This window comes from Alexandromys fortis, unplaced genomic scaffold (genome assembly GCF_014885135.2).
Source record: "Alexandromys fortis isolate MF-2015 unplaced genomic scaffold, M_Fortis_MF-2015_v1.1 scaffold_7, whole genome shotgun sequence".
Lineage (NCBI taxonomy): Eukaryota > Metazoa > Chordata > Mammalia > Rodentia > Cricetidae > Alexandromys > Alexandromys fortis.
Window position 1 is genome coordinate 13638624 of NW_026067920.1, and position 15000 is coordinate 13653623.

The 15000-nt window shown below is 41.1% G+C and overlaps 1 protein-coding gene across 2 annotated transcripts; it reads right to left on the bottom strand.

The window, feature by feature from the left end:
* Positions 1–7690: 7690 nt before the first annotated feature.
* Positions 7691–14702, bottom strand: Fignl1 (fidgetin like 1). 2 transcript variants are annotated; one of them, XM_050141411.1, is made up of 3 exons: positions 14646–14702; positions 13058–13215; positions 7691–10064 (listed from the first exon to the last, which is right to left on the bottom strand). In XM_050141411.1, the coding sequence occupies exon 3, from the start codon at positions 10052–10054 to the stop codon at positions 8033–8035; it is 2022 nt and encodes a 673-aa protein (XP_049997368.1). In that variant the 5' UTR covers positions 10055–10064; positions 13058–13215; positions 14646–14702; the 3' UTR covers positions 7691–8032. The 2 variants fall into 2 exon arrangements, with proteins under 2 accessions (XP_049997368.1, XP_049997367.1); XM_050141410.1 differs by lacking the exon at positions 14646–14702 and adding an exon at positions 14339–14592.
* Between the last annotated feature and the right edge of the window lie 298 nt (positions 14703–15000).

Sequence of the window (15000 nt, forward strand, 5' to 3'; positions counted from 1 at the left end):
CCTATCAACAGGCCAAGGCAGTTTCTTTATTCATTAACCAAGAAAAGCAACACGGAGACAGAAGGACCTCCCACACCAAATTTTAGCAAATGCAAGCTAATATTTGGGGATTTTTTTTTTTGGCTTGAGTTTTTTTCTGTTTTTGGCCTTTTAAGACAGGGTGTCCCTGTATAGACCAGGCTGGTCTCGAACTCACAGAGATCCACCTTCCTCTGCCTTCTGGGTGCTAAGATTAAAGGCGAGCATCACCACTGTCTAGTGCAAACTAGTATTTATTATGTTAAAGAGCAGTTCAGTAGCTACCCGGTGTTGCTAGGAGACTGGGAGCAGTGAGTAGAATTACAAAAGAACACACAGGTGCTTTTCAGAGTGGTGATATAACGGTAAGCTTGACTGGATGAGGAACACGTGTCGGTGCATCTGTGAGGGCATGCCAGGGGTATGTATACACAGGCTTGGCTGGATGAGGAGCACCTCTCGGTGCATCTGTGAGGGCATGCCAGGGGTAGACAAAGGCTTGGCTGGATGAGGAACATGTCTTGGTGCATCTGTGAGGGCATGCCAGGGGTAGACACAGAGAGGTCAATCTTCTCCAAGTGGTGCATGGAGGGGCTGGGCCAGAATGAAATGAAAGGAGAAGATTAAGTCCATTGCTTTTCAGGCATTCTCTCTCTCTCTCTCTCTCTCTCTCTCTCTCTCTCTCTCTCTCTCTCTCTCTCTCTCTCTCCTTGCTCGCCTCCATGAAACAACCTGCTCTTTCCTACCACGTCCTCACTGCCATGACAGACTGAGACTTCTGAAACTATTTATCAAAATAAATCTTTCCTGCTCAGGTATCTGGTCACAGAGACACAAAGTCTCACTATTATGTTTGTAAATGAACATTCAAAAAAAAAAAAAACCTGTGTCTGCAAAGCCTAATTGACTGGTTGAAACATAAATGGTGGGGGGCTGGAGAGATGGCTCAGCGGTTAAGAGCATTGCCTGCTCTTCCAGAGGTCCTGAGTTCAATTCCCAGTAACCACATGGTGGTTCACAAACACCCATAATGAGATCTGGTGCCCTCTTCTGGCCTGCAGGCAGACATACAGGCAGAACACTGCATAATAAATGATTGTTTTTTAAAAAGCATATATGGTATAATGGTGTGAAGAAGTCGGACTGTTGCTGTTTGAAGAGGCTAGGGACAATTTTTTTCTAGGTGATCTCTGGCCTACTAAATAGCTATTCCCTGCTCCCATCTGTGTTGGACCTAACATCCTGACAGACTTTTTAAAAAATTAGAATGTATTAACAAAACCATAGATTTTCAGTGTTCAAAGGGTTAAGAATATTGTCAGTTAGCATCCACTTCATGGCCTATGGCAGAGTTCTGCCCACCTTGCTATAAGGCCCTACCTGATGTACCCATTAATGTATTGAAGAGTGTCTTTACAAGATTTCCTGAGTAAGTTGGGAGTGGTGTGGGGTCACGGGGGAGGACAGAAGTGGAGAGGGGAGGAAGGGACGGGAGTGGAGAAAAAATGTATAGCTCAATAAAAAACAATTTTAAAAACAAAGCGAAACAAACAGAAAAAGAAAAATGTCTTGATGTGTGGCTTTCTTTGTTCTTATATTTTAAAAAGCTTATGAAATTACTACCTCCTTAGAACGTGGTGTTTGGGGATCTAACTCTATGATCCCAGGCCATGGTCATTCATATTTGCCTCCAGAACAAACCGTATCTTTTATTCGTTTGAGGTAAAACTATTTCTTTCCCCAACTACATACATCTATTAAAAGTAATTAAATTGTACACTCTGTGTATGTGCAGTTATTGTATTTCTATTTTACCTTAAGAAAGCTGTTTTAAAGTCTAAGAAGTCTGGGATTAAATTATTTTGAAACTTCCAAACATTTTTAGGAGTTTTACTCCGAATGCTACCGGATTTCTCATCAGCCATGGTGATTCTCGATACCTTTGTGCTATGATCTGAAGAACTCGTAGTGGACTTTAGTGGCCGTGTGGTGCACTAGGAAGTGATTAGGCCATGTGTGTTCCGTGCTCACAAGTTCTCAAGAGTTCATTCCATTGCCCAGGAGCAGGACAAGGATGTCCCAGCCCTGTGGTCCTCATGTTGCCATCCACTTCCCAGGGGTGTCCAGCCCTGTCCGGCCTTCTACCGTGCTGCCGAGCAGCTAGAAAGCTCTCACCAGAGGTGAAATCTTGGATTTCCCCTTCAAAAATAAGAGAAATAAATTTATTTTCCATATGAATTACTGTATGTGTATTCTATTACTGCACAAGAAAACTAAGAAACCACGATGTCCTGGGAGCTACTCAGAGGCTAACAATGCACAGCTATGAAGCCCCCCCCCCCCCAGTTCCTTTTCTCCTTACCCTATCTCCCCTTTTCCTCTCTCCAGGCCCAGGCCTACTCCTCCATATGCCCCTCCGGCATGCCCCCTTCCCAGTCCTTAATATGTTTCTCTCTTTATCAGCATAGAGAACCTGTTTCAAATACCATCCCAAGAAAGAGAAACTACAAAAGAAAACTGGCTGGGCGAGCAAAAAACAACTCATTCTTCCATCTATATAAATATTGGGCCAGAAAACTGACTGGCTTAGCAGGTAAAGGCATTTACCACCAAGTGTGATCCATCTCTAGGACCCACAGAGTTGACAAACTGATTCTTACAAGTCGTCCTTTCATCACCACACACGTCATGGCACATGTACGCCCACGTGCACACGCACATACAATGAAATAAGTACAATAATAAAACTTTTTTTAAAAAAAGAATTACACATTTTAAACATCAATATCAAGACTAAAAAGCTAGATCAAATGATGAAAGTGAGACAAGTACACATCACACACACATCCAAACAGATGCAGATATATGCCCACACACGTATATACACAGTCATACATATACACATGAATACATGTGCACATATATACACAAGTATATACACACATGCGTACATACATATACATATATACACACATACACATTCATGCACATATATACGTATACACACACACACACGTGTCTAAACTCCTTAGCAAATATTTCCAGTTCCAAGAGTCCCTGAATTTAGAATTGAGCATACAGAACACTTACAAAGGCATTCATTTCTTTGGGGGTCTTCAAATCAGAGGCCTGTATATGTTTAATTGAACTTCTAGCCCTACTTGTAAATTAGGATCCACAATAAACATTTATAAATACTAAAGCTTGGCCTGGGAGTGTAGCTCTGTGGAGTAGCACTAGCCATCATATGTCAGGTCCCACATTCTATCCCCAGCACCCAAACCCTAATGCTAAGGCAGTTAAAGTTCAGGTTTGTCAATTATTACATTTCTTTTTGCTACTTGGAAGCTGATAGCCAGTTCTAAAGGGCCTCATTTATCTTAAACTGATATCATTGACCCATTTTCTGGAAAATATGTTTGGTTTGTTTTTTTTTTCTTTTTTACTTATCTATTTAATAAAATATTACAGGATTGATTTATACTTTTTCAAAATTTATGTGGATGTATCTGTAAGAATTTATGCCACACAACTGCAAGGACCCAGAGACCACCCAATATGGGTGCTAGAAACCAAACTCTAATCCTCCCAGAGTAGCAAGCATACTTACCACTGAGCCAGCACTCCACCCCCTTGTTGGCTTTGTCAAGTGGTGTGTTTTCTCTATAGCCTCATAAACTGCACACATTACAGGACAGCATTCCATAAAGGAAGCATATCAGAGACCCCCAAACTTGCGGAGGAGTTTCAGCAGGCCCTTTTGCAATATATTTTAACTCTACCTCTTTTTAATCTCTCTGCGCTGTACAGGTTGCAATAAGTACACATATGTCTTAATATTACTGCTCAATAAACTACAAATCATCAAGTTGGCAAGTACCATGGCCTTGTAAGGGAATCTGGGTTGGGCTCATCACCATTGCTCTTTTGACTGGGCAACAATATCAGTTTAGTCTAATGTATTTTTTAAATGAAATTATTGACTCTACTATGAAGGGATTCATTCATTCAAAAGAGAACTGTGAACTCCATCCAGTGGTGAGCACTGATCGCCTAGGCAACGCCGGACAAGAATGGTGCAGAGGAGATTATGTGGTGCAACTGAAGTACAACAGAGCCTTTGAAATCAATTATACACTAGGATCAAGCTTTTCCAAGGTACTAGCTTGGCTAGGAAAACAGTTTTTCATTTCTTTGTATACAGCGCTGGGGTAGATAGTGTGCATTTTTTCCACTCTAATTTGGGCAAGTTGAGAGGAATAAATAATGAAGCACTGACATACTTATTTTGCATCAACTAAACTTATCCATTAAAATAGATTTATCTGCATCATTTCCCTTAAATTGTAATAATGCCCTCGATTTTAGAGCAATTTTTGATATTCTGTGAAATTATGTCCACAGGTGCTTATCATGCATTGGGGGTTGTGTTGTTGCTCTGGGTCAGAAGCTTGCATACAGCCAAGAGATTTCTGAGAGCTCACAGAAATCTGTACCCAAACTTGGATGAAATAGAATTTATCCACTTCTGTAGTCACAGATGTAATGTTATGCATATATGTTGCTTGCTCAAATATTCCTTTGTAAAATGGGTTTCTGAACATTCAATTTCTTAAAATGCAGATGAAATCCATCTTTGCCTCACATTTACTTTTTAAAGCCGGTTTGATTGTTTTGCTCAGTTTGGAGCTGGATGAATGACTCTCAGCTATGGATTCTGATTCTTAGGTTTACTTTAAAATACAGTATTATATATGTGCAAAACATAGAGACTTTAAACCTGTTTTTTAAAAAGATTCATCTTCAGTTCAGTCAACCTTTTTCCAGCCCTATTTTCTATAGGTAATGTGAAATGTTCCTCACTTCAACCCCCACTTCTCCCTTAGATATCAACATGCAATGCTCTAATTTTAAAAATTATTCATGCCCAATAGTTTAAAAATAACCTTGTGTGATTTCCTTTTTAAATGGAGCACATTACCATTGTGAACAATAACTGCACTGTGTGTGTAAACTCAAATACTGCTTCCCTAGAGCTGGGATTCAAGGTCTGCACCACCACTGTTGCTGCCGTGTGATCTTAGATTAAGATAAAATGCACCCAGGCTGCAGTACAGTGTTCAGTGCTGGTGGCTGAGTTTTAAATGCCAGTGCCCGACTCTGCAGAAAGAGCACGATGACTGGCGTGAAGCTGCTCAGAAGTCAGCCTGTTTCCATGAAGCTCAGTTCTACAGAGCAAAATCCAAACTTGCGCTTCAAAGGTCTACAAATAATTTCCTGGTTAAAAGTAACAGGGTACAGTGATACAGATTCCCCAAGCTCATTTTCTTAGCTGGACAAACAACTGGATAAACAAATGTCTGGTAAAGACAGGAGACTGAACACTGGAGAAGGCCAAAGTTTTGCAGTAAGACTGCAAGTTCAAGTTCAGTAAACTGATTTTGGGTTGAATGCTTTTTGTTTTTGTTTGTTTAGTTTTGGTTTGGGGTTCTTTGTTTATTCGTTTATTTCTTTTTTTAATTTTTTTTTAATTTTTCGAGACATTGTTTTTCTGTAGCTTTGGAGCCTGTCCTGGAACTAGCTCTTTTAGACCAGGCTGGTCTCGAACTCACAAAGATCTGACTGCCTCTGCCTCCCAGGTGCTGGGATTAAAGGCGTGCGCCACCACCGCCCAGCTTCATTTTATTTCTTTGATATCTGCCTGCCTGCTGCCTCTGGGATTACAACCATGTACCACCATGCCCAGCTTTGTTGAATGTTTTATAGAACCCTTGGATCCTTCCCTTTCCCCTCCTGGTCCTGTTTTGATCCCCACTGCCAACCCATCTTCCCACCACTTTTTTCTTGCAATGTCCTCTGGGAACAAGCAATGACCACCTCACTTTCTTTGTTTACCTATGTCTAACTCTTCCTCAGAAAGTCTGCCATGATATAAATGGACCAAAAGGAAACCGCTTTGCTTCATTATAAATACCACTGGTTGGGGGCGGGGGGAGGGGGGGCGGGTGGGGGAGGGGGTTGCTTTCTGTGCACCACTTGCCTGCCTATCCTCTTGTATCCTCAGAGGCCAGGAATCCCGACACTGGAATTACAGATGGTTATTAGCTGTCATGTGGGTGCTGGGGATCAAACCTGAGTGAGCCTTTAAAATGAAGTAGAGGCCTTACCTCTTAAAAGTTTCTAGAACCTTTCAAAATAGCACCACTATCTGGGCCAGTGACTGAACATATGAGCCTGTGAGGAACATTTCATACTCAAATCCTACAAGGATAAAGTATTGGATGTTAGGAGACATTTTAAGACGTTAGAAAATAAAAACTGCTGGGTACTGGTGGCACATGTCTTTAATCCCAACATTGAGGAGGCAGAGGCAGCTAGATCTGAGTTCAAGGCCAGCCAGGTATATAGAGCTAGTTCCAGGACAGCCAGGGTTACACAGTGAAACACTGTCTTGAAAAACCAAAAGAAAAGAAAAATAAAAATTGAAAACAGTAACTTAAGTTCTAATGAGACAATTACACATTTCACAGGGGAAACGAAAATCAAGTTTTTAAAGCAGCAATGTATAAATAAAAGGTAAATGAAAAGGATGATATATACTCTATCAAAGAGTACAAACTTTTTAAAAAAAATTTAGATTTTATGTATAAATAAAATGATTGAATTTCTTTGCCTGCATGTGTGCATATTCACCATGTGTGTGGATGCTGCCAGCTGAAGTCAGGAACTGGAGTTACAGATTGTTGTGAGTCACCATGAAGTACAAACTTTCTAAACTCGCTCACTAAAAGTGTTTCAAATTCCATTTTAAGATGCCATGTCACAAGACAAAAATATCAACTCTTGTGTTAATTAAAGCCCATCTGTAACATGGGCTCCCAAACAGAAAATTACTGTAGATATGTATGATGACATGCAAAATGATGACATACTTTTAGAAAAAGGAACTGGCTAACTGGGCATGGTAGCACAGATCTGTAATCACTGCAGTTAGAAGAATGAGGCAGGGAGATTGCTTCATGCCAACATGGCTGCATACCAGTCAGAGGGGAAAAGAAAACAAAACGAAACAAGACTATAGAAGGAAATGCATAGTAAAATCACAGTACTGTATAAAACAAAATGAGCTGTCCCCCTCAAAGTAGTAATAAGCAAACAACTATTTTTATTCTTTTTGCTTCTGTCTTCTGAAGTTTCCACAACGAACATGTTTTACAAAACAAAATGATAACAATTTTAAAACATCTATTAGCTTTGAAAGAGGGTGAAATAATAGGCTTTAAAATGGTATCAGATAAAATATTAAGGGAGAACATTCCAGACTCCTAGAAAAAAAAACACACACTGTCTCCTGTTTGGAGCAATAGGTGATACATTGCTGATACCAGATTACATCTTGCTATTTCTAAACATGTTTTTATCAGTTAATTTTGATAGAAAAAAAAACCCACAAAACAGGTTACAAACCAGCACAAGTTAATGTGGCTTAGTTGGTTTGGGGTTCTTTGTTTATTCGTTTATTTCTTTTTTTAATTTTTTTTTAATTTTTCGAGACATTGTTTTTCTGTAGCTTTGGAGCCTGTTCTGGAACTAGCTCTTTTAGACCAGGCTGGTCTCGAACTCACAAAGATCTGACTGCCTCTGCCTCCCAGGTGCTGGGATTAAAGGCTTAGTTTCTGGTGCCTTTGCTAAGATCTTAATTAATTGTATCTAAGCCAGACCACACTAGCAGTTTATTATTACCAAACTAAAATCCTAATGTGAACTCACTTAGAAATAAATGGTCATTCTATTTAAATGAAATGAGCTTACACACCACATAACAAATGGAAGGCAAATACAAGATACTAATATAAGATATAACAATCGGGAGTTAAACTGTTATCATTCTAACCTGAGGCATAGCATTCAGGCTATACAACACAACAATGAAGTAGCACACCCCAAGCTTCCTATGCTAAAGGTAAAAGAACTGTTACTATTAGATGCCAGCTTCTCATTTCAATTGCTGTGTTCACTTTCCACAACCAAATGTTTCATTCCAGTTTTCATAAAGCTCTAAGTCTTTTGGAGACACACTAGGTCGCACAGTTCTAAAAGCACTTTCAAAATCAATATAAGCTATTGCTCGGACTTGATCTGGGCTTATGGTAGCAATGTCAGCAGTGCACAAACTGCGAATAGGACCAAGAGAAGCCTCTCTGCAAAGCTGTGTCATATCTGCTCCAGAAAACCCATCAGACTGCTGCACCACCAGTTCAATTTCTTCATCACTAAGGCAACACTGCTCCTTGGACATGAGATTAACTACTATCTGTTTCCTGGCTGAAGGTTCTGGAAGGGGAATATAAAGTCTTTTCGCCAATCTTCTCCGGGCAGCCTCATCAATCTCTTGGGGCCGATTTGTGGCTCCCACCACAAGAATACGGTCTTCAGAACATGTGGTTGCTCCATCTAACTGAACTAAAAATTCTGTTTTTATCCTTCTAGAAGATTCATGCTCACCATCTCCTCTTTGAGACAACAGAGAGTCAATTTCATCAATAAATATCACAGCTGGCTGCTGACACCTTGCAACAGCAAACAACGCACGGACCATTTTCTCCCCCTCACCTACCCACTTAGAAGTCAAAGATGAAGCAGAGATGCTGAAGAATGTCGCTCCAGACTGACTAGCAATGCACTTGCCAATCAGAGTTTTACCAGTCCCTGGAGGGCCAAAGAGGAGAATTCCTTTAGGGGGCCCTCGTAATCCAGTAAAGATATCTGGCCTCATCATGGGCCACACAACAATTTCCTTTATTGTGGCTTTTGCAAATTCTACTCCAGCAATATCTTCCCAATGTACTGGAGGCCCGTGGTCCATAATTTCATTCATAATAAGCTCAATCATCTTTGGGTCCACATTCTTCAGACGGTCATCAGTGGGGTGTACTGCTGACTCTGCCCTAGTAGACTTGCACTGCGCTCTTTCATTCTGCTCATCTCCATCTTGCTTAGGCACTGGAGGAACAAACTTTCCAAATATTCCTCTCGATTTCCCTGCTCCCAAAGACCTTTTCATACCACCATATGAAGATTTTGATATATGCTGGGATTTGTAGCACTTTTGTTTTTGATCTGCCCATAACTGTTCTTTTGCAGTTTTAAAGGAAGGCAGGCTATTGTCGTCCCTTTGGTCACCATCTTCTGTTTTACTAGAAACCTTTTTCAGTATTGGGTTAGGAAGGTTGTCAATGGTGCCAGAGTCAGATAAAACCTTCCTTTTTTGTGTAGTCTCACAGCCAGAAGGAAAACAAGACAGATTGTATACAGACATATTTGGTCCTGTGTTGGTTTTAGGAGAGCTGTGATTTTCATTTCTGGTATTTCCGAATAATGGTGTAGTGTGAAATGTTGCAGTGGCTGACTCACCTAAAGGAGTTGAGGAGGTGGGACAAGCCTTTGTGGTACTAGCTGTCAAAGGCAGCCGAGCACTCTGAAACCGCGAATGTCTCAAACTGCTGCCTGGGATGGCTTGAATCCTATCTGTGTCATTGGATAGAAAGTCGCCCTCTCCAGAACCTCCACAAACACTAAATTTAGAAGGCTCAGAGACAGTGGGCTCTTTACCGATGACTACTGATGATGCATCAGCAGGTTCCAGCAGGGACTCCTTCCACTTCTTTCCAGCTTGCATCATCTCCTGTACCTTACTCATTTTAAAAATATTATTTACTGACAATCCAGACTGCCACTTGTTACTGTCAGCCTGTTTAGATCCTGCCAAAGCTAAAATGCCCTCTGCATAGTTATTCAAGCCAGTTTCAACATTGTCAGAATCAATAATTGCAGAATATTTTTCTGTATACCTTTTAAACAGTTTGGTAGCACAGACCTGAGAGATCTCAGCGTTGGCCCATGCATACTGAATGTGTAGTATCTGTGCACGGTATGCATCTGCCTTCTGTCCTGGTGTACATGTGCCAGATGTAACTACAAAGTAATTCTTCTGCCAATTGTCCAGTTTCACAGACCTAGAACTGGAATTCTCCATGTCAGAAATTCTGTAACACAAGACAAAATTGAAGACAAATCAGTATCAAGAAAAAAAAACAAGGGCTGGAGAGATGGCTCAGAGGTTAAGAGCACTGATTGTTCTTCCAGAGGTCCTGAGTTCAATTCCCAGCAACCACATGGTGGCTCACAGCCATCTGTAATGAGATCTGGTGCCCTCTTCTGGCCAACAAGCATACAGACAGACAGAACACTGTAAACATAAATAAATATTTAAAAGAAAAAAAAAAGCAAGAATAAAAAACCTCTGTTAAGAAAGGTACACTAGGCCTGGCAGTGGTGGTGCACGCCTTTAATCCCAGCTCTTGGAGGCAGAGGCAGGTGGATCTCTGTGGGTTCAAGACCAGCCTGGTCTACAAGAGCTAGTTCTAGGACAGGCTCCAAAGCTACAGAGAAAGCCTGTCTCGAAAAAAAGTATTTATTTACGTTTCATTTATAAAGATGTATTTGTAAAAGATATATTTATTTAATCATATATTTCAAGCACTCATGACACAAAGATACACTGATAATAGTTTTCAAGATTAAGGACAACCTAACGATGACTTCTTAGATGTTAAAGTGTCTTATTTATAAAATAATTTTTTCTACAAAGAAAACATTCACCAGGTGGTGGTGGCACACACCTTTAATCCCAGTACTCAAGAGGCAGAGACAGGCAGATCTCTGTGAGTTCAAGGCCAGCCTGGTCTACTAAGTGAGTTCCAGGACAGGCTCCAAAGCTACAGAGAAACCCTGTCTTGAAGAAAAGGAAGAAGAAAAAGAAATAAAGAAACTACTCATGGGTTTTAGCAGAAAGGATTTAAAGGTAATGAAAGAAAGGGGTTGGGAAATGTGACTCAGGTGGTAAAGTGCTTACTAACATACCCAAATCCTTATGATTAATCACCAGTACACATATACAGGGTATAACTATGCATGCCTAGACTCCTAACATTTGGGCGGTGGATTCACCACCCTTAGTTACAAAGTTTAAAGCCAAAGTCAGACAGTGGTGATGCATGCCTTTAATCCCTACTTGCGGCAGCCTAGACAACCATCAACATATGAATGGATATGTAAATACATAATGGAGATGTATGCAGCCATAAAGAAAAATAAAATCCAACCTTTACAGAAAATTGGAATCAACTAAATCATACGCTACAGAAAATAAGCCAGACTCAGAAAGACAAATACCTCATTTTTCCTCCTGCAGAAATTAGATTTAGAAATTGTGTGTGTGTATGTGGTATGCATGCATTTACATATATGTTTGTAGAACATGGAATAGAAGATGATCATGAAAGGAAGTAATCTTTAGAGAGGTGGGAAATGGGCTAATAGAACATGTAATAGGAAAGCAGAAAGGATCTACTGAGAAGGAAGGGAACCAGGGTAAAGGGTAGAGAGCAGGAGGCAACACTGAGGGGAATATATCAGAACACAGTTTAATGATATATATATCTATGAAGATGCCCTGATGAAGCTTTAAATCTTAAGCATGCTTTCTAAGAAAAATACTAAGCAAGTCATTTACAATTTCTGGGTCTTCAGATTTTATCTGAAGGAACCATGTGAGAATCAAATGTGTTGATCGTGAAAATAATGTGGTAACTGTTATCCCTGCTGTACAAATGTAGAAACTGAGACTAACAGAATAAAAAAAACTTTAGCGAGAACTCAGCTGATTATGACCAATGTGAGAAGTCAGGTCCAAAGTTCCACATTACTATGTACTGAATACTACTTGATGCTATCAGTGCAGATTGAGCTGCATGAAACATAAATATGAATGATGACATATTTAATATTTTTAATGATTTATCCTGCATAAACACTTGAAAGATGATGCCACAAATCTTCCAAACTTTCCTATTTCTCACAGTGTTAAAATTTAATAATACGCTGAGTGGTGGTGATACACTCTTTAATCACAGAACTCGGGAGGCAGAGGCAGAGAGATCTCAATGAGTTCGAGGCCAGCCTGGTCTACAGAGTAAGTTCTAGGACAGCCAGAGCAACAGAGAAACTGTCTTAAGAAAAAAATTAAAACTTAGCAAAGATGAACTGCAAGAACAAGCCAAACAGTCTACTAGTAAAGGAGTTTTATGCCAGGTTTCCCACAAGATATTCTCATAAACCCTTCACAGTTTTATTCAAGAATCTTAGGAAAATATACAATTGGGCTGAGAGATAACTTAGTACAAGAAGGCACCTGCTTTCAAGCCTGTCAACCTAAATTCTCAAGACCTACATGGTTTCTGAAAATAGTCCCCTGACATCCACATGCACAGTTTGGCACAAATGTGCCCCCACTCACCACTAAATAATGTAAAAAACTATTTTTGTAATGTAAAATCTGCCTACACACTAGCAAGAAAAAATCTTAAGAAAACCTTTTGGTTTCCTAAGATGTATTATGATAAAGTAAAAAGACCAGCTACATTTTAAATTTACTTCCAATTTATCTGGAAGTATAGCTTAATAACCAATACTTCTTATGTATGTGAGCTATATTTAATATAGCTTTGTGGGGGGTGAGACAGGGTTTCTCTGTGTAGCCCTGGTTGTCCTGGAACTCAACTCTGTAGACCAGGCTGGCCTTGAACTCAGAGACTTGCTTGTCTCTGCTCCCAAGGGCCATCACCACAACCTGGCTTAACATAGCTTTTTATGTCCCACAATGCTGTGGAAAGAATTTACCACATTATAGATAGGCATACATAAATCTTTGTTTATAATAGGAAACTTAACATCTAGTAAAACTATAACTTAAACCTAACCTAGTATCAACACTAGAACAACAGTTCTGGGGCAAGCAGCCCTGCTTTCATCTGTTTTAACCCTATTTTAATCTCCATTATACGACACCAGAAATAAGAAACCTAACAGGAGGTGACCTGGAAAATATGAAAACTAAAGTCACCAATTCTCGTCACCTTCTCAAAATTATCTCTCCCACCGCCATCTTTCTAATCAATATTCATCTCCCAAGTTTTACCTCTTTTCCACTTGGTCGTGTCCTGACACTGACAACCAAAAGCTGTCACCACTGCTCAATGGTCTACCACTTCCAAGTTATTTCATGGGACTGGGGATTTAGTTCGGTGGTAGAGCACTTCCCTAGCAAGCACCAGGCCCTGGGTTCGGTCCTCAGCTCTAGAAAAAAAAAAAAAAAAAAAAAAAAAAGACAAAATACCAAGTTATTTCAACAAGTCTAGTCTTGGGAAAACCTATAAATTATGGTAAATGAGTAGGCATCAGAGTTGCATTTCAATCTTCTTAACTTTTTTAATTTTCTGATTAAGCAAGCTACTTGTTCAAACTGGACAGTTGGCTTCTGCAAGCAAGAACTATGTTTTTTTTTAATTGTATTTAGATATTCTTCAGTACCTAGACCATGGTACCCACTAATATATGATTAAAGACCGGAGTGCCTACTATATACCAGACATCATGTTTGACCTTTACATAACTCTATTAGTGGGAAAGTAGCATAGGAATTTAGAGGACAGGATCTAAAGGCGGAGCCTGGACATAAAAGTTTTAACTTTTTTAATTAATTGTATTTATTGGGAAGGGTCCAGGTCTAGGTCTGAGGGCAACTTGCAGGAACCGGGTTTTCTCTTTTCACTTGGGTTCTCAAAGATCCTAGACCTAAGGTTCCCAAACTCAAAAGCTTTTACTGGCTAAGCCATGTCCCACTAAACCATTTCCCTGGCCCGTAAGTGGATGCATGATTTGTTCTTTCAGCAGTGACTTGGAGTCTATCTCTTAAGCTATGTAGGTTTTCATCTGGAAAAAAAAAAACAGCAGCGTGAAACATTATTTAGCTGACAAGTTTGTGAAATCACTGGAAGCACTAAAGAGTACACAGAACTTAGAAATGTCAGATAAGAGATTGTGAATTAATATTCCTTTCCTTTGGAAGGTTTCCTCAGGTCTTAGTGCATGGCCTGGAACCAGCTACCTAATCACACCTGACAAATATCCCTGCCCCAAATGCTTGGAGTCAGAAGCGCGTCTGATTTCCTGATATTAGCACAGATATTAGGTAGGGGACTTCACTCTAAACACAAGACTCACAATATTTAGTATATACCTTAGCCACATAACCGGAAGGTTAATTTATATATTTTAAATAATTCTGTACAGGGCTGAATGATTTAAAAAAAAAAATCTTTAAGTTTGAGTTAAGTGTCATTTCCCCTTGTGATGTTACATTTGCTTCGAGAAGTTCAGATGTCAGGGGAGTTTGGATTTTCGGATTAGGGAAAGTCACCTGTTGTTAGCACTGACAAAAGCACGCTACTCAACGTGAGGAAATTCGGGGGGCAAACCTGCTCCGGCCTTCCTCACAATCGTGGCGGGAGGCGGCGGCTGCCGACCTGACCCCAGGACCGTCCCGCCCACCCGCACGTCCCTCAACCCGGGCCGCCGCCGGGAGCAAGAGCAGCGCCCTCGGCTTCGCAGCCCCCCCTCCCCGCGCTAACAACCGGGGCCGACAAAACGAAACAAGACACCAAAAACACGGCCGAGCCGGCGTCCACGGCCTCGGCCCGCGGCCCTGACGGAAACCAGCCGCCTACCGAGGCCCACCAGCGCTGCCTGCTCCGCCCGCAACCACCGAAAAGCGCGCCCTTCGCACTGCGCCTGCGCCGCGAGTGACGCGCTCGGCCAGCGCCGCGCCTGCGCGTAGGAATAGGGGCCCGAGGGGCGCGCGCGGCGTGAGGGCGGGGCCTGGCGGCCTGGCGGTCTCCGGCCGGACCCTGTGGCGGGAATTCGGTTTTCCCGCCCGCGGTCTGGAAGGGTGGGAGGCTGATCCCGCGTTCTGGCGCTATGGCGCTAGTTTTTTCCAAGCACGCCATTGGCTTTCGCTTCACGTCAGGTTTCGGTGGTTCTTTTTGCAGTGCTAGATGCTGCGAAATAGACAGAGGCAGTGAG